Consider the following 27245-nt stretch of genomic DNA (forward strand, 5'->3'; position numbering starts at 1 on the left):
CCCAGAACGAGATTGGATGGAATGGAAGCCAAAGCAAACCAAACCAAAGGCCAACACCAAACACGCGCCCAGCACACGCACATGGACACCCACACACGCACACATTCACCATTACCACCACCAGCACCCACTCCTCGTCTTGGACGCATTGATTTGAACGAATCAAAGCGGTATGCGCACTAAAAATACCAACAACAAGAGGCAACCATGGGCCAGATTAACCGTGACAGGCTGGAAGTGTGGGCGTGGTCTGAAAAAATCAACAGGCTGACTGTCAAAGTGAGAGAGAATGAGGGTGCTAAATGATAAGCAAGAAAGAGAGAAAACAAACCGACTACAAGTATGAGAGTGTGTGTGTGAGAGAGAGAGAGAGACAGAGAAAGAGAGCTATAGCGGGATATGCCTGACCAAGGTGGTGGTGGTGTGTTTCATTTCCATTGGAATTGATAAATGCGTTGTGGGTTCTCGCTCTCACCCATTGAGGGAGGGTGGCAGCGCGGTCCGTCGCGGCATTCCGGCTGCGGGTCTTTAGTCTCAGTCGCTGTTCGTAGCGTGCGGGCAGACGTTCGTTAGTTTGTCGCTGCAAAATAACGGAAATCAGAAATCGCAACCGCAAAAAGACAAAAAAAAAAACAAAACCAGAAGGAAAACCAAAAATCCAACGAGAGTTCTCTCACACTCTCTCTCTCTCTCCCTTGCGCTCTCTCTTTCTCTGTCGCTCGCTCTCTCGCTCTATCTGGCTTTTCCATTTACAGCTTCTCGCGGGCTTTTGATTTCTTTCCAATCCACTAACATATTGGAAGAGTCTGAGCAGCGCAAGAGTTCTTGCTTTTTTTTTGCTTTTCCTGGTCGCTTCGAGTCAAGTGGCAGGGCAGAGGCAGCAGTCCAGATTCACACTCTCAGCCAGGCGCCGGCGTCTCCGTGATTAAGTTTTACTACGACTACGGGGTTTTGTCAGTCCGTTCGATGACGCCGTAGCCAACAGTTCAAGTCGTATCAAAGCCAAAAAAAAAAAAATTAAAATAAATACAAAATCAAAAATCAGTGACGTGTTCTGTGAAGTGAATCTTATTTCCGTATCCGGATGCCGTCGCGTATAGTCCAATCAAATCACAACTAATACCCAAGACCCATTCCAATCAAAATTCAATAACTAAACTGAAATATACCCACATATAATGGACGTGGCCAAATTGCAAGCTAATCCCGGCCAGCATTTATTGCATCCAGCCACCACAGCAGCACCGCCCGCCCATCAGCATCATTTGCCATTGGACTACAGTTTGGGTAACTTTAAGCCCGCCATTGCCAGTGATTTTCCAGGACCATTTGTGACTAGTCTCCAGCAACAGCATTCTTCCACATCCTCGTCATCCGCATCGTCTGCATCATCCTCCTCCATGTCCTCATCGCTGCAGGTGCGCGATCTCAGTGCATTGACCAGCATGGCGACAATACCATCGCCCACACAGCTGCTGCACCAGCGTATGCAGCAGGCTCAGATCACAGTGACAGATCAGCAACAGCCACACAATTCACATCCTCAGATGCCGTCGGCTTCGACATCGCCACATGAATATGCACCCATGTCTGCCTTTAAAGCGGTGCTACCAAAGAAGCGGAATGCCGACGGTAAGCTAAAAAGAAACCTCTGCGTCTGTGTGTTTTTGTGTGTGAACAAATATGTTCAGTTAAATTTTATACAAATTGCAATTCCCCAAAATTTATCATAGCATACTTTTTGGGTCAATATTTACAGAAATTGCGTATTAAATTTGTGAATGTGCTATATATAGTAGATTGATTTATATCTTATCTAGACAAAAAATTCGTCAAAAATCTTAACAATTTAATCAGTACACTAATCTAGTAGGGATATCATACATATATAGAACTTGATTTAACACTTATACATAGCCAAGTCTATGTTAGTTCTCTATATCAGACATTTAGAAATATGTACAATGGATAAAGTCGTTTATTATTATTTTATATATCCAACTCAAATATCAAGCCAATATACATATATCGATATTTCATAAGTGTCTGCTTCCAAAAAGTTTATATCCTTATGATTTTATTATTAATATTTTCATTTTGAACTAAAAAATATTGAACTATAAACGCGATTTTTTTTAGATGGTAAGATATATGCAGACTTCTATATGGTTAGATGAAAAAACTGAGAGTAAGGAGCATTTGCTAAACATTTGCAGTTGAATTTCGAAATGGACTTAAATTTGGTACCTTTTTCAAAATTTAATTACCTCAAAAAGTTTTTAAATACAATCTGCACGTGAACGCAAATATAAAGCAAAATTTCAATTTGTTGAGTGCATGGGCATTAATATTTCCCTTGTCATGTTGCCACCACATCCTCTATTCCCCAAGTTAATTAAAATGAAAACAAACAAAGCAAAAAAACAGAAAAACGTCAACCGAACAAGTGAAAAAAATTGCCTGGCGAAAATTTGTTAAAAATTATTTGAGTAATGTGTGATTTTAAAATATTGCAACTGTTCAGTTGGGTATGCTAGACTCCATTTGAACAGACATCACGGTGTCAGTTTAATTGGAAAAAATCCGAATTTCAAAAATTGGGGCGCGGCCAGGACATCAAAATGCAGGGGTAAGGGAAGCTGAGAGAGAAAGAGAAGTGAGAATGCAGCAAACAGGGAAATGTTCATTATTCCGTTTGTGTGTGAGTGTGAGTGTGTATGGGCGCTTAATGTGCAAATCTTCTGTGCGGACATGGAACGGACAAATGGATATCGGGGATTGAAAAATCCATAGCGAACCACAGAGATACTGATACGAGCTACAATAGATGAGGGGCAATTGGGGCAGAGGGTTAAAACAAAGGCAGATGGGCATATGGATGGATGGTTGGATGGATAGATGGACGGTCTGTGTCGTCGCCATAGCAGTTGAATTTCAAATATGAGCATTGAATGAATGAATGAATGAATGTGTGTGTGTGCGAGTCTGTGTATCTATGTATGTGTGTATTCCACCAATACTCACTGACTAGCTCACAACCAGCGACAAGCGGATTTCATTTACCGGCATTACATGTATCCAACGGATATGTTGTTCAGTCCCAGCCAGCCCAGCACAGACATGGATATGTGGGGAGAAAAACATATATACACACACACACACACACACACTCAAGCACATGCTCACTAAATTTTCAATTCCGTTTGCCACGACACGCTTTTCCTCTTCCATTTTTCCCCTCCTTATGTTTTTGCCCTTTTCTCGTTTTCTAGCGAAAATGAATTTCGCTTTGTTTGTTGAAATATTTTTTCCCTCCTTTTTGTGTGTGATATTTTTTTGTTTTTTTTTTTTTTGTTAAAATATTGGTGATGTGGTGGCTTCACTTGCTTTACTGGTCTTCTGGTGACTGCTGACTGATTGGCCGCTTCTGCTGAGTTGTCGCCATTTCCTTTGTCCCTGCAGCAGCAAATCTTTGTTAGGACATATGAAAATTTAATTACTTTAACATGAACGTGATTACTTTTAAAGTACCAAAGACTTGCATTAAATACCACAATTTAGGCATTTAAAAATATATACCTTATGATCAAAGAGCCCTAAAAATTACTTATGAGGACATTGTCTGATTGAAATTTTTGGAATTTTTGATAGAGTCAACCGATTCATACGATTCAAGCATATTGAAAGTTAACTCTTAGCTCTTCAATCTGATCAAGATTCTCTTATTCTCTTAAAACGTTTTGGTTTAATATTTGTTTCAATTTATCTCTTAAGCACCTAATGTTATCATTTTTTCTGATTATCCCCATTAAAGCTATAAATAGACTTCACTTTGCGATTTTGCTCTTGAATATCCAAAGCAGGACAGTTTTCAATTTATATAATATTAAATAAAATGTTTGAGGTCTTTTTTTCTATATTTATTGTTAGGATTTTGAAGAAACCCTTAATATAAGCCGTTGCTTATAACATAATTTCAAAGATAAAAAAAATTGCTCCAAAATGTATGCTATATAAAAATTTCAACATTCAAATTGAACTACCTTTGTATCAATTAATGACCAATTACACTAAGGACAACAAATTCTCAAAAACTTCTGATTTAAAAACCAGTTAACCTTACCTTAAGTTACTTTTATTATAGAACCATCTAAAGTTATGTACATTTGATTATCTAGTTATTAGATCAAATTAATTGAACGAGTCATGATACCTTTGAGCTTACTTTCAGCCACCCAAGCAGAAACAGAAATTCACAATTAATACATCCCCAGACTTAATTATTGGCCCAACCTTGCCAAAGCAAAAGGTCACTCAATAACTGTCTCAATTTTCAATAAAATGCCTCCGCCTTCATCTGGTGCACGTTTTCTTTCCCTATGATTCAATTATGTATTAATGACGATAATAGTTTTGGCGTTTTGAGTTGGCGTCTGGAAAACTTTGACACCGGACACCAGCAAGCAGTATGAGTCAGTGACAAATTTAAATAAATTAAACAAAGCAAGAAAAAAAATGTTACCGACTAAATGCCGACTAAGAGTCATCGGGTCAAAGGGGTTAAATGGCACCAAGACAACAAATTACTTTATCTATCGTAGGCATTGATTCATGCCAAATAGATAGAGATACCCAAGCATGTATGTATATACATATATATTTCTTTATAAACGTGCTCTGAAATGATATCACTTGGAATCACAACAATAACGATTGTTAGTAATAAATAATTTTCATAATTTATAGTTGCATTTACTATCTGAGTCCGATCGATATAAATTCAATAATAAATTTGTTAAGTCATTTTCAATCACACCAAACGATTGAACAGCGATTCAAATCAATTAAAAGCAATCGAAATATCCTATCGAATAAATAAAGCATTTGGCAACCGATTCTACCTACAATACCATCATATACATAGTCAAATCCCCCTCACCATTACCTCCCCCCACCCGCTGTCCACAAAAATTCTTATCAGGGCCAAAGCTGTTACCTAGACGGAGAGTATTGGGAAAATTTACACAGTTGTTTGGACTCCTCAAGCCCAAAAAGAAATGACTTGAACGAGAACAGTAAATTATTTGTGTGTCAAACAAAATACAATAATTTAATATTTAAACATAACATCAACTAAAACAGCATGAATATATAGCTACCCTTTAAAAGAATCTGAAGAAAGTTCTGTTCTTTGATTTATAAATTTTATTTGGGTTATTTCTTAAGATTAACTATCTTTCTCTGAATTTGTTTGCCATTGTTCAATAAAATAGAGCATTCAGAGGTCGATCAGAGACTAGATTATCTATATAAATATTGCCGCAAGTATTGTACATATTATTGATCAATAACAAATTGTCGCAACGAAAATCAGAGCAATATTTATGAAATATTTACGACACACGTCGTAATCATTGGCAACTCATCGCCTGTCATATATATTTTAACTTCTCACAAGTAGACGAAAATTGGGCATTGTAAATCTATAAAGATACCAAAAAAAAAGTAAAAATGAAGCCAGCCAGTCGTTCAAATAAATACAAGAAAACAGTCTATATAAAACACTGGCATAGATACGAATATGAGCCTTTTCCTGTATCTGCAAGATACAAACAAGACTTACTCATGCATACATACATACATACATAGGTAGGTTAGAGTACACCGCACACGCGTTATGATTTACGATCTAAGGTAAATACATAACGACATCTAAACATGTCAATATCCTCGCCTCGTTGTAAAATCGAAAGAGTAAAAGTATCATAAAAATAAGCGAGCGACCGATAAGTAAACAAAAGTTAACTAAACCACAAGATACACATTCTAGGAGACAGTGAGAGGAAGAGAAAGAGAGAGGGGATGGAAAAGGGTAATACATAAACCTTAAATTACACCACAACAGCAAAAAAAAACATTGAGTTATTTATTACTACTCTAAGAAAAATCAATTTTTTTTTTTTTTTTTAGGGTGAAAATAAAAATGATTTTCTTGTCACGTTTTCATATTTGTATATGCTTATTAAATGAAATCATCTCGTTTATCTCACAACACGCGGAAAATCTCCGATTTGTATAGATCAATGTCATAGTTTTTAATTAAACGAAATAAATGCTACCAGTAGATATCAGACTAGCCATAAAAACCAACAGACGGCCTACGACAGTTGCTAAAATTGAACACTGAGCAATACCGAATGGGAGCCATATAGTCTAGATATAGACCATTTATTAATCACACTGGTGAATCAAAGTGGACTTTGCCTCTCCATAAAACAAAAACAAAATAGAATACTTTGGTTAGTTCAAGAACAAGAATTTATATTTAGATATGGTCTTGGCAACCGAACAGTGAATTACACATAATAGATAACGTAATCAGAATGCAATTTGCGGTTTCAATAGATCACTGAGTCCGACTCTCTTAGTCTCTGAAGACTTTTGAAGAAAATTGGAATAGTTCTCTACTTCGAGGGATAAGTACTGTTTGTATGAATCATTTTATTATCCATAAAAGAAAAAAAGGTTTTTTCAATGTGTTTTTAACATTTTGGGAAAAATATCACAAGTTTCTGCAGATTTATCCGATAGATACAAAGTTTCAAGCGTTTCAAACTTTTATTTTTCAATATTATTGACATTTTCCATTATGGAGACATTAAAACTGAAAGGGCAAATCAAGTTGACAACCGTTTAAGAAAAATCGACTCAATATTGTCATATCCTTTACGTCCTTACAAGCCACTATGTAGATTTCCAATACTAAAAGAATTGGAGCTTTAAAATTTGGTATGAGAACTTGTACATTTTATAAGAGTTTGAAAACTTGTATATGTTTGAGTTTGATTAGAACTTTCGAATCAAAAATTTGATGCCCTTATATCTTTTTCTTCTTCGGTCCACCAAATTTAAAAAGAAACTGATAATTAATAGCCAAGTTATATGTATAAATACAAGATCGTAGGAGTAAGAAATAATGAAAAGTAATATATGTATATGACCCTGAACAAAGTTTAATTCTATAATAGACCTAGCAAAATGTAAATTTCAGAATTTCAACAAATATTTATACATATATGAAAGAAATATTGAACCAGCATTAAAGGATTTTTAGTTCATAGCGATTTCTACCTTTTGATTATTTGAAAGAAGTCTAGAATTGATACGAATAATTGGAATTCTTTTCACCAGGTAACAAATGATTTAGCTGAATGATATTACGATTAAGATCTTTAACCTTTTGAATGCTCGTCTTTACAATGAAACAAATCTGAAATTTGTTAAAGTTTAGTATAATGAAAGTCATTCAACTGATGAATTAGACTGATTGATATGAGATTTGATTTCTCAAGCTTTGCAATGCCGTCGGCAAGAGTAGCCTCAGTTTTAATTGGGCACACGAGTCGAGTTGAATATTCCGTCCAAGTTATTTAATATTCAATCTATGCATAATTTATAACACCATTTGGATTAGGGGCTTAGTATTTGAAAACTTATCGATTAGGTAAAACAAAGAGTCACAGTAGTTAGGGGGCGATCGGTCATAATATTATAAAGTAGTGCCTCTTTCGGCAAATATGAAAGTAGAAAAGTGAAGCACACACACTCACACACACACACACACACAGACCATCATCAAAATAGCACAATATAAATAATATAGAGGCCAGTACCCAAAACATGTATGTATGTGTGTATGTATATAATTTTTTTTTTTTTTTTTGGACGGATAAGCTGCCACTCATTGAGTGGCATTAGAAGGGGATTGCGTATCCAAACACAGCACTCGTCGACAATCCCAATCGCAATCGCTTCCAACAGTTGTTTGTAGGTAGTCGTCAACGTTGTCGTAGTCGTTCCCTATCAGTAGTTGTTGAGTTTTTTTCTTTTTTTTTGCTATTTGTCGGTAGATTTCCTTTGATGCAAGTCCGGTTGGAGCTATCTCGCTTAGCTATTGCAATTACATTATTTATTTTTACACTGCAAATCAATCAAATGCTGCCCCAAGTCCCAGGCTCTTCACAAATGCCAATGCCAATGCAAACGTCCGAAGAGAAGAGGAAAATTACTCACCCTACCCTAACACATTCCTATCCCATACAATCGGCCACTCTTTCTCTACCACCCCCCTCCATACATCCGATCACCCCTTTCACTGGCTTATCGCTCACTGTGGCTAATAAATCAGAAGGCTATCTAAACTTTAGACTTTTTTTTTTTATATTCTCTCTTTCTTTACTGATAAATGACATTTAATTGGTGGTCCCGGCCAGCCGATGGACAGTCAAGTTTTCACTTTTCAAATTCGATCAATTAAATGAGAAAAAAAAAATAAGATCGTAAAACCAAGTCGAAATAATACACAGTGCCATAATAGGCATACTATGACAATTTCAAAAAATTTTCTTAATATAAATCTTAATCTTTTACCAATATATCTAAACATCAGCATCGAAAAATTAAGTATACGCTGTGTATGCCAGCCTCACTAGTAAAATTGATGAGTTCACCTTTAATGCTTAAGTTTTTATCATTAATCGACTTCGGAAATAGTTTAAGCCAAATATGTTCCTAAGTTTCCCAAAAGCTGCCAAACTGACTATATAAAAAGATACGTTTAATTTGGTTCACCCTAATATATGCAGATATATATTTATTCATAAGTACTTATATATTTTTATATTCTTCCTGTCATAGAATTTTATTTCTATCTTTTTATATCAAACATATTTCTGTGTGTTTGTTTTTGCATTTTACGATGGCTTCTTTATTTGCTTAAATAATAATTTTTTTGATTTTTGTTTTCTTTCTTCTTTTTTTTTTTGCGTGGAATTCAACTGATAAGAGAAGAGGTAAAGGGAAATAAATATATGTTGTTGCATACATAAATGATAATCAATAATATACAATCAGTGGAATTCTTTTATTTTATGTTCTATTTATACATACACATTTGTATGTACTCATGTGTTTATATTTGTGGGCTTTAAGATATTAAAATATATGCCAATTTTATGGTTATTAAAAGGTTAAAGTTGCATCTTCCCTTTAGACGTACATTTGAGGTACATACATATATGAATATTTAGGTTTGTATTTTTCTCGTTTCAGAAAACAATCATAGTTCGGGGATAAAATTAAGCCTAAGTTATTTGAAATTTTCGAATAAGTTGAACTAATTAGTAAAGTTAATTCCAAATTCATATTTTCATTACCCAATAAAGTTCTGTTCATAAGATAAATGAAATTTTCTAAACAAACCTTCAAAAGACACACAAATATTTTTAGGATACAAGCAAGTTAAAGTTAATTTGCCTCCTTTTCTCTAGATTATATGAAAATCCATGATCAAATAAAGCCTAAATAACATTCACTTACTAGATCACCATTTTGAATGTTATAACGTTTAGTAAAAGAATTCTTACCAATAAAGGATTTGAATTTTTATTTAATTGTTCTCAAGTTTGTGTTGTTGAATTGTTAACATTCTTTGGAGAGAACATTTTATTTGGTTTTTATTTTTAGGAAATTCATATCAAATTATGAATGAAATTACAAAAGGCATGGAAATAATTAACACCTACAATATCTCCATTTACACCCAAAGTCTAACGATAATAGCCGAAAATCGCCCCAAAACAATAATAATCCCTGGCATAAGCACTGCATTGAGCCCACCAATTGAATGGGAGTGGTTGGAGGCGAGGTCGGAGAACAGGATAACAATGATTTCAATTACCATGCAGTGTCGAATAATTATTTTACCTTTTTTGTTGTTGTTGTTGTCGTTCCCCGGTTTGAATGTGAACAAGTGCGTGGAGTGCGTGAATATTGCTCCCGGGCGGATAAGTATAAAAACAGATGAACATCGTCCCGCATCGCAGAGGGTGTCACACACACAGAGAGAGAGAGAGAGAGAGATATATATATAAGAGGGTCTAGGATGAGGGTGGACGACGGCTATGTCTAATGTGCACAAATTTATGACTTTACTACCGTCAGTCAAATGGATGGTGTGTGTGGGGGGGGGGAATGGGCGTTTTGTTGTTGTCTGTTTACTTTGTCAGCCTGCAGCCTCCAGTTGCCAGTTGCGAGTTGCCACCCTGAAGCAGCCGACTCTCTTTGGGCCACATGCTTAAGCTCATTATTATCATTTAAAGAAGTCTAGTCTATGCCGAGGGTTACGTGAGCCACTGAAGCCACTTGTCCTTGTCTTCCGGCTGTCCTTCCGTACTTTCATCGTTATTATTTTGGGGTGGCTTTTTGTACCGTTAAACGATTTCAATTTCAAGATTTTATATATTTATATGCCCACACATAACAGTTGGCCTTCTGGTGGCTCTAGCTGGTGGTTCGTATACGATTCGAATTGCTGAAGGAAAATGGTTAATGCTCACGGGACAATTGTGTGCATAATTAGAATGCAAAAGGGTTCAACGGATCGACAATTGCTTTAACCGGGCATCAAATTAAAATTGGGCAAAACGATTTCCAAATATCTCAAAAACTTAGGCAATGAAATTGAACTAGATTTCGCCTATCTGAAAATATCTTCAGTTAAAGCCATGACACACTAAAAATTCTTACCCTAACGCTAAAACAAGTTGAGAATTACAACTAAAAGAAACACCCTCGGGGGTAAGCAGAATCCGTAATGTAATTGTTAATTTCCGTTATTAAAAACTTTCCAAAATGTGTTTTTAGTAGAATTATGAATCAAAAGTCAGAGCATCAACATATATCAAATTAATGACCACAATGTGGCTAAGCAGAGGCTTCATTCTAGACTTCATAGTGAAGCGGGGGGGCAATCTGTAGAATTCTAGAGTGCGATGTGGTAGAAATTCAATTTTTGTAAACCACTTGAAAACCAAAGCGAAAAGAACATAGTAGCACGGCGGCAAACAACAGAAGCGCAATAAAAACACTTGACACTCTGTCTCTCTCTCTGTCTGGTATGGATGGGAGGGGGGTGGAAACTTACCCCCACACAAAAAGCAAAAATGTTCATCATGGACAAATTTAAGCAACTAAAATTTCTAGGCCTGGTCCAATGTTTATATTTATTTGGCTTTGCGTTTGCCGCCTCAGTGACTACAAGAATCAAAGTTGTTACACCTTCACCACTACCCAAACCTCCCTCACATACCGCTTTCCTCTCTCCCCCCCTCCTGGCCTCGTCGCCATTGTCATCATCATCATCAAGCGGGTTTGTGCCCTTGCAGTTTACTTTTATCTGCGTGGCGAATTAGAATGTTGTCAAATTGTTATTCTTTTGTTGCGATGCGGATTCATTCATTCGATTTGCCTCAGGCCACCGTGGTTTCATTCCTCCATCCGTCTGTATGTCTCTCTGTGTCTCTACCCCTTTTCCTACGTGATGTGCGCGAGATTTGCGCCTGCGTCAAAACCCACAGACAAAGAGAGAGTGTCGCCTGCCCGATTCCTATATGTATCCGTATGTCTGTTTGTGTGTTTTCTGTTTTGTCATGCTCCATTTAGCCGAGTGTGGACCGAACAGATGTTCTATTTAAACGCACATTATTATTATTTCATTTCGACGGGGCAAGTCTGAGGATGTGCGTTTCGCGTCTTTTTGTGTCCACCACACAAAAGTTTCCACAACGATATCGAACATAATGGGAAATCAAATTTTGAGTTAGCAGCACTTCCGTTTTGGGATCTAAGGAATCACTTAGGTTCTTAAATCTAACCAGTCTTAAGATTAGAGGTATTTCTAGTTGTAGACTTTCTTTACTTCGAAACTTGAAGCTTAAAATCATATTAATAGTAGAATCCTTTCGGTTATCTATTGGAAATTAGTCTATCAATAGTCTATTCTCATTTTCTCATCTTCTTTATTAAGTTAGCACTTCAATTTTCAGTTTGGTATTCCCATTATCTTGATGGTCAATTAAGTTTGCCAACTTCAGGCTGTTTTTGAGGTTTGATGTCAAATCCTTTATCCCCAAGAGTTAAACCGTAAAGATCGTTTATATAAATCCCAAATTTTTATATTTTCAAATATCCATCGATTTATTAAAGAGTGGTTGACTTCCTTTCGGTTTTCTGTGTGCAAAATATTATTGAAACATTTGTTGGGTGGATTGATTGTTGACAGGGGCGTGCCCTAACCCTGAGCGCCGGCGCCTGGGCTAGAGCCTTGGGTTCTGGGTGACGATATCGAATGATGATGATGATGATGCGTTGATGTCAAATGCGGAACGTTGTACGTTGATTAGGGTGAATTAATGGTCATGTAAGGTGGATTAGGCGATTCAATACGAAAATAATTACATTTGAAATTTGATATGCTGCCAACTGGCATATGTGCTGTGTGTGTATGTTTGTGTGTTTGTGTGTGAGACCTATACAGGTGCATGTGTGAGTGAGTGATTAATGGTTAGGCTCTGATTTAGCTAAACGTTTCCTCTCTGTCCTCTTTCGCAGATTCTCTCGCCTTTAGTATAAGCAGACTGGTCAAGACTGAACACCTGACAGCCATTGCAGCAGCGGCTGGAATAAAGCCATTACCTTCCCTACCGACATTAACATCTCTACCGCCCACCACCGAGGAGGATAACAACAATTCCATATCCATGTTGAGCAAAAACCATCTTCAATTGCAGCAGCATTTGCAGCGTACCACCTCCATCATCAGTGCCAGTGAGCAATTGCGTCAATCGCGCTCTCGTTCCCGCTCTCGTTCGCGTAGTCCATCGCATAGTTCTTCCCAAATCGATATGGATGATGCCTCCGATTCTCATCACTCACATCGTTCGCTGCACTCCCGCTCCAGGTCGCATTCCCACTCGAGTAACTCATCCGTGGAACTTGAGGTGGACTCACCACCAGGTAGTCCAAGTGCTAGCTCACCCAGTGCCGTCTCTGCCTCTGAGCTCCTGATCACAGCCACCAACAATGGCATAAGCTCGAAAAAAATCAGATTTATTCTCTGTATCCGCACTATTAAGACGAGATGAGCCCTCCCAGAGAAGGGTTCCACAGCGGAGTCCCATTCTCTCTGGTTTGCCTACATCAAGTTCTGCTCTAACAATGCCCACTAATCCATTGGAGGCAATGAGACAAAGTTACCCGCCCAACTATGATGCTAACATGTTCCCCAGACAGCTCTTTCCACCCACACTACCCTTCTTTGCCGCCATTGCCTTGGGACAACAGCAGCAACAGCATCAAACCGGATTGGCAGCTGGGTAAGCATTAACTATCCATAGAATAAAATATCTTAAATTGGAAATGAAAGTAGGTTTAATATAGTTTAAGAGTAGATACTTGAAACTAAAGAAAACTGTGTCTAACACCCATAAGTACCTTCTTTTATACAAAAATTCTTTGTGAGAGAGTCGTATGAATATCTGAATATCTTTCCTTCGAAAGATAGGATAAAATAGGATGTGTCACATGTTCGCAGCAACTTCATGTCCATTTTATGATACTCTCTTATATAAAATCTTTATAAAGTGGTTTTGAGTCGAGCAATTTCCCACCATGGACCTCGAATGAGGATAGTAAGGGGATAAAAGACATCTACGACAGACTACTATGTCTGACCAGCTCTTAGTCCCTTTCTTAATTAGCACGCCTCAATTAAGTGAAACGCTCTTCTATTTTTCGTTCATATATCCCCAGCTACCATCCGGACTCGGAAAATCTTTTACGTTTACGTAGCCTCATGGTACCGCTTCAGTCGGCTGGACAAAACGGTTCTTCTGCGGCTGCAGCTGCCGCCGCCGCTGCTGCAGCTGCTGTGGGTGTGGGCGTCGGTGTGCCTCCCAACGGTGGCGGGCATTTGGGTCTGCCACATTCACCACACCTGCATTTTCATCACATAGCCGCTAGATATCCGGGACTGCATCAATTCAGTGACCTGTACTCGTGCATGAAGTGCGAGAAGATGTTCTCAACACCACACGGACTCGAGGTGCACTCCCGGCGCACCCATCACGGCAAGAAACCATATGCCTGCGAGCTATGTAACAAGACCTTCGGCCATGAGGTCAGCCTCAGTCAGCACAGGTATGTAAAGCATTTGGGGATTTCGGTGGAAGCAATTTCTATGTCCTTAGTGGCGGTAGTGGTCAGTGGGTGGCGTTTTGCATGCCTAATGAGTGGACAAGGACCAAACCCGACCGGACCGGACTGCATACTTGGGACATTTGTGCATTACTTAATTTAGCTGAAATGGTGGGATTTGTCCTGCTGGCCAAATGTTTGCTTTGCGGTTAAGGGAATTGGAGCTTGGGCTTAATTACAGCTCTCTCACCTACCATATAACTAAAGTTCCGTTTCTTCTTATTTCCATTTACACAGGGCGGTACACAATGTGGAAAAGGTCTTCGAGTGTAAACAGTGTGGCAAACGCTTTAAGCGCTCCAGCACTCTATCCACCCATCTGCTTATCCACAGCGATACGAGGCCTTATCCCTGCAGCTATTGCGGCAAGCGATTCCATCAAAAGAGTGATATGAAGAAACACACCTACATACATACAGGTAAGTTTTTTGCTAAATAAAAGAGGGATTAAGTTAAGCGGGCACTTTGCTTGCTATAAACTAATTGCCAAAGGGAAGAAAATGAGACACACCCAACTTAAAAGGACGACAACCGATTATAACTTTGCATTGCATTGGCATAAATATAAACTAGAACTAAAAGGGTTTTACATAAAGACTCAAATTTATGTGTATAGATGTGGTCTAAAAGGGCTGATAGTCAGTGTTTCTACGATTTGATCGATTTACTCTATTGATTCAGTCCTCGATAGATGAGTTGTCTGAGTGGCCCATTGATAAAGGCAACTGAACAACAAGGATTCGTATTCACAGGCTAACTTATGGATGTTTTATGCTACTTGTCGTCTAAGTTGCTAGTGCTTGTAAAAAATGGTTAAATGGATAGTAAAGTGACTAACCTTCTGGGGGATCTTCCTCCTCCAATAACGGGCAGGAAGAAGCTTTATAACTCTTTGGTAGTACTGTTATCAATTAGGCTTTTGTGGAAGGGTAGTTGGTGAAACCTTTTGGCTGCCCAATGTGAGCTTTGGCTATCCTTAAAAGGCACTCCCAGGCACAGGCACTATTTGAGCAATTGAGCGTCTGAGCCCTCTTTATTTGTATATTAGTTTTTATTTTCAACTAATTCTTATATGATGGCCAAGATATATCAACAATTCCCAACTGCGAACTTAGTTTTATACGATCTGGTATATTGGATACATCTTAAAAACTATTAAAATAGGTTTTGTTGGGGATAAGAACTAAAAAAATTGGCTTGGCTCATTTTGGCATTCATTGATCTTATTCATTTAATCACTTAACATATTGTTCTATAAGATTTGTGATGTCTTTTGGGGAGTATTGTCCAAGCCTTTAAAGTTTAATGATGTCTTTTGGGAATTTTAAACTTTAAAGGCTTGGACAATACTTAATCCGAAACCTAATCAAACTACAAGGTTCTGTAAACGGTCCCCGAATATGCCCTAAAGAATCACATCGCATATTTTATGACATTTAGTTGAATTTGAAATGGGGTAAGCACGTAATGTCGCCGGGAAAGGAGCCATTAAAGCTTTTTGGAATCACCACCACCAAAAAGCCACAGTCGCAGTCACAGTTCCAATTACAGTTCGCTAGTATAAATGGTGGTACTAGTCAAGCGGAGGAGGGGGGCTGATAACTATAACTGCGTGGAGAATGTGAGGAAAAACAAAAAAGTAAGAAAAATGGAGCAGACAGCTGGAAGAGCACACAGGAGTTACTCTCCCAAAACAAAAACAAAATACAAAATAATAAAAATCACAAACGAGAATGAGAGAGCAAGAAAGACAGACAGCAGAAATATGTATATATATATGTGTGATATATAAAGAGAGAGAGAGGGAGTTCACAGATTGCAAGAGAGAGAGAGAGAGACATTTGTAAGACTGATAAGAGTTCTATATACAAAAACTTTGGAGCGAGACTGGAAGGTCTGCACACACACACACACACACACACATACATACATACATACGCAGTTCACTCACTTATACAAAGACAAAAATGGCTGGCTCTGAAACGCCTTTCGCGAGAGAGTGAGCAACGACAGAGCAAATCACAGCCGACCAATGAAAAATTTAGTCAAGAGATTTTGATTTTCTGTTTTATACGCGACGCACACACACACAGACACACTGATTCTCTATGTATTGGTATACACACCCCTATGGAAACAGGAAACAACTGCGCTGCCGCTTGGTACTACGTGGCGCAGTTTGGGTTCGCTCCGCCATTATGAAGCCCGACGCCTTAACGTCCAGGGGCGCGATGGCGGGGGGTTGGGAAAGGGGCCAACGGAGGGAAGTCAGCATCGATTTCAATTTCTTTATGTCTACGTGAAATATCTAATCTCGTATGCGATTTGTTTTGCTTTCATATACATACATACATATGTATGTGCACACACACACACACACACATAGTGTATTGTTCTTTTCATGATTTTTGTTTTTCTTCTTCTTTTTTTTTCGTTGTGATATTTAAGATTGGGGAATTGAAAATTGAATATTTGTTTTCTTGAAATCTGCTTTATCAATGCCAGCACGTGTTTCGGCTATCAATGGCATTCCCAGTTCACGTGTCGGACAATTATAAATTCAATAGGAAATAAATAAATGACAAGTGGTCAATTTTGTAATAACATTTCATTGATGAAGTAATAATTAAATATTAGAAAATCATCCCATAAGAAACTAACCTGAAAAGTCTCTCCTATCTTGTCTCTTATGCATTTAAAAGGACTTGGAAAATAATTCAGCAAAATTCTATAAAAATTTTATATAAATCGTATAATGAAGACTTAAAAAAACCTCTTCTCAATAGGCCATTTGCATTTAAGCCTCTTTTAATTTAGAAGGTAACTTTCCTAGTGCTAAAGAAAGAAACGATCTCAGAATTTCCAAACTTTTTGAGTCCTCAAAAATGCAAAGTGTTTTAAAGTGATATATTCTATCTATTTAGTATCCTTGGGGGAAGAGTCGGGAGTCCATATGTCAGTTTTTTCTCCTTAAACCTTCAACTCTCTAGTCTTATCGAATTTTTTATATATGTATGTCCATTCATTATTTCTAATAAGATAATAAAAAAAAGTTAAAAGAGTCCAAATCAATTATTTTTAAAAAAATATAACCCAAGCAAAGTCAATTCCGTATACCAAATTTAGGATTTTGCTTTTTTCGCTTTGCCGCCAAAATTCAATTGAATCTCTGATTCATTTTTATTCTGATTATTTCATGAGATTTTCTTCAGATTTCGTAATGGACCATTTAGCATAAGTATAAATGAGTGAAATTCCCATTTATCCTGGCAAATCAGTTTTGTAAATGGCAAGGATAATAACCTCTAATAAGCAAAACTTCCCCTCGTCAGACATAGCGAGTGTCTGGTTAAATCAGTTGAAAAGAGAAAAAGAGCTCTTGGCACACACACACACACAGAGACACAGAGAGAGAGAAATATTCCAGACATTTTTATCGTTTGCCGTCTTCGATTTAGGACGTGAACAAGGCCCCCCGCCCAAGCCAACTGCAGCCCTAACCTCTCCACCTTACTACAATCCACTCCCATCCATATCCGCCAGACCAGCCACCTCCTTCTTCTGCTTATTGCCTGTCCGCACATGTGGCTATGGAGAAGCTTCGACGTTTCAAGATTTTGGTTTTGCTTTTACTCCAGTTTTGCTCAGACTACTTTTTCTTGTTTTTTATGACTATCCTTAATTTTCTTTCTCTTACTGCCTTTTTCCTGATTTCTTTTTTGTTTTTTTCTTGGTTTTTTCTTACTGCTAGAGACGTGTTTTCATCTCCGACAAGCAGATTTTCCCCATTGATGTGATTTGCCTTAAGAATTTTTGTGTATTTTTTTCGCCTTTTCTTTCATTTTCGTTTTTTCTTTTAAGCCAAGTTTTTATAACCTTTTTTGTGCGCCAAGTTGTGTTTTTTTTTGCATCAGATTTAGTCCTTTTTAAATTTATGCAACATGAGGCCAGAAGGGATAGCCATAGATCCAAGTACTATACATACATACATACATACATACCTATGTAAATATGTATGTACATGTATTTTTTAAGATGTACAATTATTCTTGATCTTTGTGTTGCAACGGATTTACACTTAACTGTTTAACTTTAATAAGGACTAAAAACCTTGTTTTGCTTTTTTACAATTAAGCTTTATGAACTTAGTAAAAGGTATTACAATTCAAAATTAGGCCATGTTCTTCATTTAACCAAGAATACAAATAAATGAAGCTAAGGCAAGCCACAAATACGACTCAATTTCTGACTTTGAAATCGATTTCCCTTGATAATACATTATAGATAGTGAAGTTTGAAGTATAAATTGAAATGCAATATTTCAATTAAAGGGCCTTCTTTTACATTGTATTGTGTCTTTTGATTGTTCTTTACACAGGACTTCAATATATATCCATCTATACTTTAAATTCTATACTTTAAATTCAAAATATAATTTAAACTGACCAAAAGAATAATACAAAAATGAACTTTCTTCAATACTAAACATCAATTTACTAAATATCTTCCTTTTAGTACTAAATTTTAGAATGGTTCTACATCTCTTTAGATTGTACTAAATTTGCTAAGCTCTTTCATATATTTTACCCATTTTTTCAACAATTCTTTAATGATTTCTCACTTATGTAGTATTTAATTTCATGTTTTTTGCACACTTTGTCTGAACTATTTGTGGTTTTCATTTTGTTATCTATGGCACTTCTGTCTATATAGGAGAGATAATGTTCATAGACTTGGTTACATGCGCCAATTTATATGTTTGTGTGTATGTGTGTACATAAATACACAGACACACGGACAGAGAAAAACGAGTAAGAGAGACAGATATATAGATTTGGTTGGGTTTTGAGGGGGGCGGCAGCTGGCGGCAACAAAATAACGACAACATGCTAAACCAAAGTGAACTGTGACTGTTACATACACTCACACACAGACATACCCACATATACCTACATACATACATATAGATGTATGTATATAGATTCATTTATATATAAGCATGTAAAAGAAGGAAAAACGGCAGCTTTCTGTTCTGTATATAATGGAATTGCAGCGACGTGATTGTGAAACATTCGACCGTTGGGATGTGCTCTGATTCAAGTTTCAGGCTCCCAGGCACTGCTTGTGCCTTAAGTAGGAGCAGGAGACTGGAGTGGGTGAAGGCCATGGCTGTGGAGTGGGTGTACCAACAGTAAAATTGAGTAGTCAGGCCAGAAGTTGGCTCTCAGCGCTCCTCACGGAGCATGCCTTGTGATGATGCTGCTGCCGCTGCTGAAGGGTTTTCCGTTTTGGAGCATATAGCTCGGGGCACGTTCGTGCACTATCGGCACAAATAACGTCACGTAGTCGCAGAGATTATAGAGCAGCTTTTATTATTTATCACGCCAACAACGAGCAACGAACACTAACGAGAATCCCGTCGGCCGTCGGCAATTCTTGTTGGGTTTGCTCGAGCTGCTTCACATGCAAGAGTGAGAGGACAAAAGGACGACAAGGATATATTTTTGTTGGGGTGCCATGTAACCCTGACCGGCTCGACTTTATACACAATATTCTAACGAGAGGAAAAACTTTTACTTGCTCAGCTTTCCTCAGTGTTTCGTTGGCAGATTTCAAGGATTTTTATTGCATCACATTGTGGAAATTCTTTTAAATCTTTGCTTGCTTCTGACTTGCTTTCTTTTCCCCCTTTTACTTCTTCTAATATTTTATGCTTTAGTTTCGCTCAAGTGTTGAGTAAACTCAAGCAAATTGTATACATACAAGCAAAAGACATATCCAAGTATAAGTGAAGTATATATGTATACATACATACAAAAAAAAAAATGCCAAGAGATTTTTACAATTTTTTATCTCAAGGATTTCTTCTTTGATTTGTTGATGACATCAGAACAGTATAAAATCAAACATTATTTTTTTTTTTTTGTATATTTCAAACATGTTTGCTATATTCTCTTCAATTTAAAAGCAATTCAGTATATTTTTAAAAGGCTATCGATTAATAATACGATTCAAAAAGTTCGTTTTTGGAATTTCAAACAAATATAAGAAGTCGAATCTCTAATCAATCCTTTCAATTTGGTCGATTTCTAAGCGCAACTTTAAAAGGTTAATGATCAATTTGCATCCTATATGTTAAAAATATGGAATAAAATATAGTAGAATCCGGCTATAACGACTCCGCTTATGACGCCCGTCCGGTTACAGCGACTGAAGTTTGATGAGTCATTGGTTGGTCCCAATAGAAACTTACATATGTACATATATGAAAGGAATCCGGTTAGTACGTCTTCTGGTCCCTTGAGCGTCGTTATACCCGGATTCTATGGGTTCTATAAATTTAAGTTTTTTTGATATCTGCTCAGCCAAATAAACATTTTTAAAGCTATTATTGCAAACTATGATAAAAATTAAATTTTCATAAACTTTTAGAAGATTCTCTTATTATTTAGATTTATGTATGTACATATAGTTGTATTGAATAACTGAATAACATAATGGAATTTTATTTTATATAATTTGTTGGCTATTGTATAAAGAGGATGAACCCTAAAAATGGTCTTCATAGTTTAATCCGGTTTTTTCATCGATTTTTTGGGAGTGTATATCTAAGAGATTTTCTCCAAAATCTTAAATATTAGAAATAAAAGTTTGAACTCTTTGAAGAAGTTGTAGATCTAGCAAAACTAAGATACACTGCATACCACAAATTAATTTAGCCCCAACTTTCGATTTGGAGCCAATCTGAATTCTGTATGGAATATGTTTGGTCCTTTTAAGCCAAATGTCACTTATTGATAGGCAAAAAAAAAAACGATATAATTTTTTTTCGAAAATATGTATATATATGATAAACCCATTAAAAATAGTACATTTCTTAGTCAAAAAGGAAGTTTTGTTTTCATAGAGAAAACATTTTATTTTATAATTCAAGCCCAATCTTAATAAATCTTAAGAGGCTTTTGGCATTCAAATTCGAGTGTACTTACTTAAGTTAGAGCTTATATTTTAAAGCTGTTTACATTTCAGAGCTTAGACTTAATGTACAATTTTTCAGTCGATATTAGGTAATATTAGGAACTATTTTGTACGAGGATTTATGTATACAGTAGAATCCGGGTATAACGATGCTCAAGGAATTGACGATTCTCGTCGTTGTATCCGAAAGACGTTCTAACCGGAGGCCCTTTCATATAAGTTTGTATTGGGACCAACCAATCACTCATCAAACTTAGTCGTTGTAACCGAACGGACATTAAGAACGGAGTCCTTATAACCTTATTTCTATAAAAACTGAAACTATCAGCTTAAGCTTGGACATCTTGGATATACTAGAGTTTCATTTAATTGAATATTGAAAAGAAACTTTATACATAAAATCGAATTACATCAAATGCTTAAAAAGTTTCTTAATTCGACAAAAACGTCAAATTTCAGATATTTCATATCTTCTTTAACTTTATTCCATTTTCTCAATCATTACTCAGTCATCCACATGCCATTTGCTGAAATTTCTCCTCCTTAGTATCTGAGATTTCATTACGAATCAAAATGTTGATAGCTTTTTTGGCGTCATCATTTCATCCCAAAAAATAAAAAAAAAGGAAACGAAATAAAAGATGGAGCAAAAATCCAATTAAAAAAAGCTTTCTGTCTACCCAAAATCTCTAATCAAATATTTAACGCAACGAAAATGAGCTACAAAATGGTAGATGAAAATGTGAGAAACCAAAGAACAAGCCAAAGTAAAAATTCCTTTAATGACTTTAAGTTGTAAACCGCAAAGCATCACACAGATGAACCAAAAAGTTGAAATTTAAAAACTCTGCATACAGGGAACATGAAGAAGAAGAAGCTAGTTTGGTTGTGTTTCTGTTGGTTGGGGTAGTAGCAGAGAATGGCGATAAAACGGCTGAGATGGCTTACATGAGAGTTTCTGGCCAGGGAAGGTTAGTCGGGTGGGATGGGGACTGAGAGCATTGTGGTGCGATGGAGTTTGTGTCTGGGATAAAAACAAAATTTTTGGGGGATGACGACACCGACTATGACGATGAGTGAGAGCTTTTGCATGTGTGTGCGTGTGTGTGTGTCTAAAATGGCGAACTTTGGTTGAAGAAGAATTTTGCGATGGGCTGTGAGGTTTGGGGGGAGGGATGCTGGGTCTTATCGATTTTTAGATTTTTGCAACTTGCCTAATATCTCTTTTTCCCCTCTCTCTCTCGTTACAGGTGAAAAACCGCACAAGTGTCAGGTGTGTGGCAAGGCATTCAGTCAGAGTTCGAACCTGATTACACACTCCCGCAAACACACCGGCTACAAGCCCTTCTCCTGCAAACTTTGTCACAAATCTTTCCAAAGGAAGGTGGACCTACGTCGCCACAAGGAGACCCAACACACAGATCTTCGTGTCCACTTGGGTAAAGTTGATTTCATGTCAGCTGCAGCAGCAGCAGCTGCAGTCGAGCTCGGAGGAGCAGCAGCAGCGGCGGCGGCTGCAGCCACCACAGGACCAGGACAAGGAGCAGTGGTCAATGCCAGTGGCTTGCCCCCGCCAACGGCAACGGCGGCAAGTCATCAACTGCAGGCCTCCTCGTCCACGGTTGGTGGTCAACCGCAGTTGACCTCACAGATGAATTGCCAGAAGGTCTCGTTGTTGGTATAACATCAGCAAGAATTCCAATTTCAATTCCCCAACCAAATTCAACGCAATCATTGTGCAATAGAAGGCCTTGGGAATTCTCAGTCGATAATTTCCATGGCCACCTCAAAAATTTAACATTTTAAATATTATAAATTACAAAGAAGATGAAGAAGAGAAAACCAAAAATAATATAAACCTAAAAACTTTCCAACGTTGCCAAAAAATTAAAATAAAACAAGTTAAAAAAAAAAAAACATACCAAAGAATTAACCAGAAGCCCACAAAAAAAAACAAAATCAATTTTATAGTCTTAAATTCTCATAGCACATTTCCAAAAACAAAAAGGAGAAATATTTCACCCATTAATTCTCTTCCGAAACTAAAACACACAAATTTCATTTATCTGTGTCTGTGCATAAATTATAAAATTAACAAATTAAAACAAAGCAAAGATTAAATATTAAAACAAAATCAAAAAAAAAAATTCAACAGGTATAAAAAATCGTGAGTGTCGTAAGATTGTAAGATGTCAAAATGTTCCAACTTTTTTGTCGCTTCTCTAGATAGTTGTGAAATTAAAACCAAAACAAAAACTAAACCCAAAAACAACAACAACAACGCTGTATTATGCAAATATTTTGATATTATATCATTCCAATGAATTTAGTCTAATTAATAAATTTTTAACTTATTTATACATATTATGTGTATGTATGTAAAAACTAAAAACCAAAACAAAGAAAAACCAAAAAAAAAAAAAAAAAAAAAAAAAAACAGAAACCAAACTATAAGAAAAAATGGAAATCAACCCAAAAATGCTAAATAAAAAAAATATATTTTCATTTTAATGTTCAACACAAAAACGGATAAAAATCTAATCTAAGTTATAAGTATTTTTATGTTTTCAAATAAATTAAATTTATTAAGCAAATTACAAATCAAATTGTTTTGAATTATTTTATTTGGAAATGTCATTTACACTCGTGGCTAAAATAATAGGTAAAGCCCCAAAATTTAACTTTAGATAAGCCAAAATTTAAATGCAGCTTTCTTTATTAAACATTTGTTTATAAAATGTCTTGATTCGGAAAAGAAAAATATATTTATTCAAAAGTTACAACCATAAAATTAAATTTCAGAATTTTGAGGTAGATTTTAATAATAGTTATGTCTTAATTGACTAAGGCATATTAAATTTTTGGTTTTCAAATCAATGGAAATCTATTTTTGCTTCATTATTTGATTCATTTCCAAAGTATCCACCATTTTTTCCGACATTTTATCGATGAGATTCAGATCAGGAGATCTGATGAAAAAGTTGATGTCTCTCATGCTGATAAAGAATATAAAATCATTAGGTGACGAATTTTCACCTATGACATACAGTGCTTATCATATTTATAACCCACTTTAAAACACATTGGCTTGAAATTTTTCCCAACAAATCTTCAAAAATGAGTAGTTCAATATTTGAATTATGAATGAAAAACAACTTTTTCACTCAAAACTAACGAGTTAATTACGGAAAGCATCCATTTGCTGTATCAAAACTAAGACCGAATTTCATTCTGGTCAAAGTGGACCCGAATCTTAAAGAAAATATGGAAATTTTGGCATCTATCAATACATCTTGGAGTTAAAAGATGTGATCCTGGATGGATTGGATTGGAAACACAAATGTTATTAAAAATAAAAGTCAATAATATATTTGCTGTAATATGTGAATTGCAAATGTGGTTTACCTATGGGAAACGTTTGCCTACAATTAATAAATTCATTAGTTCACTATTTCTTTTGGTCCTTTTGGTTTCTTCTTATACTGAGATTGTTGAAGAAAAGATAAAACACACTGATTTTACTCTTTTTGTAGTTAAGAAACTTTGTCAGAGAAAATTAAAAAAAAAACTTAAAACTTGGTTCCCCAGAATAAGAATACAGATACCTGGAAAGGTTGGGAACAAGCATTTAAGCAAATTTGTGTATATTGTTTCCCAAAAAACAAATAACTTCTTAATAATATGTTAAATTTCTATTCAGCAATGATTTATTCTTTGTCCTGTGATTAACTAGATAATCCAGGATTTCCTCATTAGCCCAACGACTTCACCCGCTTATATCTGTTATAAGAAATCACAAACTTCCATCCAATTAAAACTGAATCCGATCCAAAACTTTTCCCAAAAGCGAAACAAAAATTGATTGTTCCTGGCTGGAAACATTATTTCTAGTAATTTTGTTAAATTCATTGTCATTCTATTTTATAATTTTGCGTAATTTTATCCTTTCCATTTGCCAACAAGACATTTTAGTTTTCCAAAGGTTTTTTCATTAAAAATATGACTTTAGCTTTCTTGCATTAGACAAACTAATTTCTTTTCCATATAAATATTACTTTTGTTTATTTCTCAATGATTACTAAGAATTTTAGTTAGGTGCAGCTGAAAGTATTTGTGTAGATTACACTTTATGGACTAGACTCAAATCAATTCTATCTATATCTTGACAACCACAGAATGAGAACCGTAAATATTTTATAAAGAAATAAATATAAAAGTGTCAGTGAAAGACTGTGAACCCTTTCACATCCGCCCAAAGCACTTGTCAATAACCCTGATCCAAAACTATGACAAGACATGGAATCATGTAATATGCATACATATGTACATATATGTATGTTAGTATATACAAACACTTTTGATTAACCGCTTTTGCTCACTTTTCTGTTGCTCTGTATACCCTTTTGCAGAGAGTATATTAGGAATGGATGCAAGTTTGACATGCAACTTTCAAAAAGTTTAAAAAAAAGTGAGATATGGATAAGTCTATATTTGTTTAATATGCAATAGTAAAGAAAAATTCTTGTCTTCCTCATTTGGAAGTTAATATAGATTCAACTTCATGGAAGTTAAGTCCAATGAGACAAAAGAGTATTAAAACAACGTCATACTTTGGCGTATCGCGGTCTTCTTTTTTTTTTTTGGTGTCGCTTTTCCCCAATGTGTCCAGCCACGAAGAAGGATATCAAAATATCACGTACGAGACAAGGGTCTAACACCGTCTACAACATTCCAGTGACTCGTGTCGCCTTCGCTCTAAACAAATTTGACAATAAAAATAATAATGTTGAAATGGAAGAGGAAAAGCATACGGATACGGCTTTTCGCTATTCAGAATTCAATTCCCAGGTCTGCAATTTACCGAGGAGCAACTTGTCTACTTTGCAAATGGACGTTGAAGTCAAAACCAATTTCATCAATAAAAAATATTTGTCTGCCCTGCAAATTATTATTATTTTTTTTGCACTCTTTCCTTTTTGCATATGACAATTTGAGTTTTTGCGATTGCTTCGAAACTAAAAGGAGTATTTTAGAGTTGATTAAATGAAAGGAGCGAAAAACTGTTAAGGTATGGATATTTACATTTAAATATAAACTAAAGTTCTTTTTGTCACACTTTTATAAAGAAAACAAAATCCTCTTTCTTGTAAAAAAAATGTTATTAACTTTACGCTCATTGGTGATGAATCTTACCCTTGCCTTTTACCATAACAACATAATTAACTGACATTGTCTTGTAGAAATTGTGAGCATAGCCAGCATAATTTTTGAGAAAAGACAATGAAAGGGTACAAAAGTTGTTGAAAACTATTGAGTCATCGTCATTGAATCGTCGATTTTCATTTTCATGACACGAAACCATTTAATAATGATGCCGGCCATAAATTCGCATTACCACATTCACGCAGCTGTTGTTGTTACATCTACATGATCTCTGACAATGACTTTAAAGTCCAGATCCTGCTAAAAATTTCCCAGCTCCCCCCTAGTGGCGCCCTTTCTTCTCCTCAGTGTTCTGTCTTGTACCTTCGCTAATTGCGTTTAATTCGTTCAAAGAACCCGCATCCCAAGTCCATTAGCCTTTGTCTTTCTTTTATAAACATTTATTTTTTGTTTGCTTTGTTTTATGGAACATGTATATGTATGTATATGTAAGTACGAGTAATCAGAAAACATATGTATATGTATATTTATTTGCTTTATAGTCGTAGATCTGTCTTTGCCATTGATCAAGACGTGGACGGAAGTTGCTGATTTTCTGACTTCTCGATCGTTTAAAGATTGATTGATCAATATTTTTATGATCACCTACGTTTACCCGGTCAACGACTTGGGATACAATTACTAGCTTTGCTTTCGAGAAGGGCGGCAAAATATGTTTGTTGATTAAATCGCAGGATGTTATCGATCATTGCATAAATTAACATACGACTCTCGATTGGTCAATGCTCTATTCGTTGTCGAGTTTCTATTAATTTTTATTGCCTCTGCGGTAATTGTTGATAATCAGTTGACATACACATGATGTAGGACTGATTACCAGTATAAGACAGACATGTTTAAGGTCTCATTAGACCTTAGATTATACTAAATGTGGGAATAATGTACAATTTCTGAACTTATTTATCACCGAGTGAATACACTTCTTCTTTATATTCATTATAATTTAGTAA

At 36.0% G+C, this 27245-nt stretch overlaps 1 protein-coding gene across 1 annotated transcript; it reads left to right on the top strand.

Annotated features, from left to right (window-relative positions):
* Positions 1-673: 673 nt before the first annotated feature.
* On the top strand, positions 674-23485 carry sens-2 (senseless-2). Its single transcript, XM_068284576.1, is given in 6 exon segments — positions 674-1632; positions 12451-12931; positions 12933-13214; positions 13651-14037; positions 14332-14513; positions 22323-23485. Coding segments are annotated over 6 exon segments (2220 nt in total). The 5' UTR covers positions 674-1178; the 3' UTR covers positions 22757-23485.
* Positions 23486-27245: the final 3760 nt, after the last annotated feature.

The sequence above is a fragment of the Drosophila tropicalis genome, unplaced genomic scaffold, assembly GCF_018151085.1.
Source record: "Drosophila tropicalis isolate 14030-0801.00 unplaced genomic scaffold, ASM1815108v1 contig_393, whole genome shotgun sequence".
Lineage (NCBI taxonomy): Eukaryota > Metazoa > Arthropoda > Insecta > Diptera > Drosophilidae > Drosophila > Drosophila tropicalis.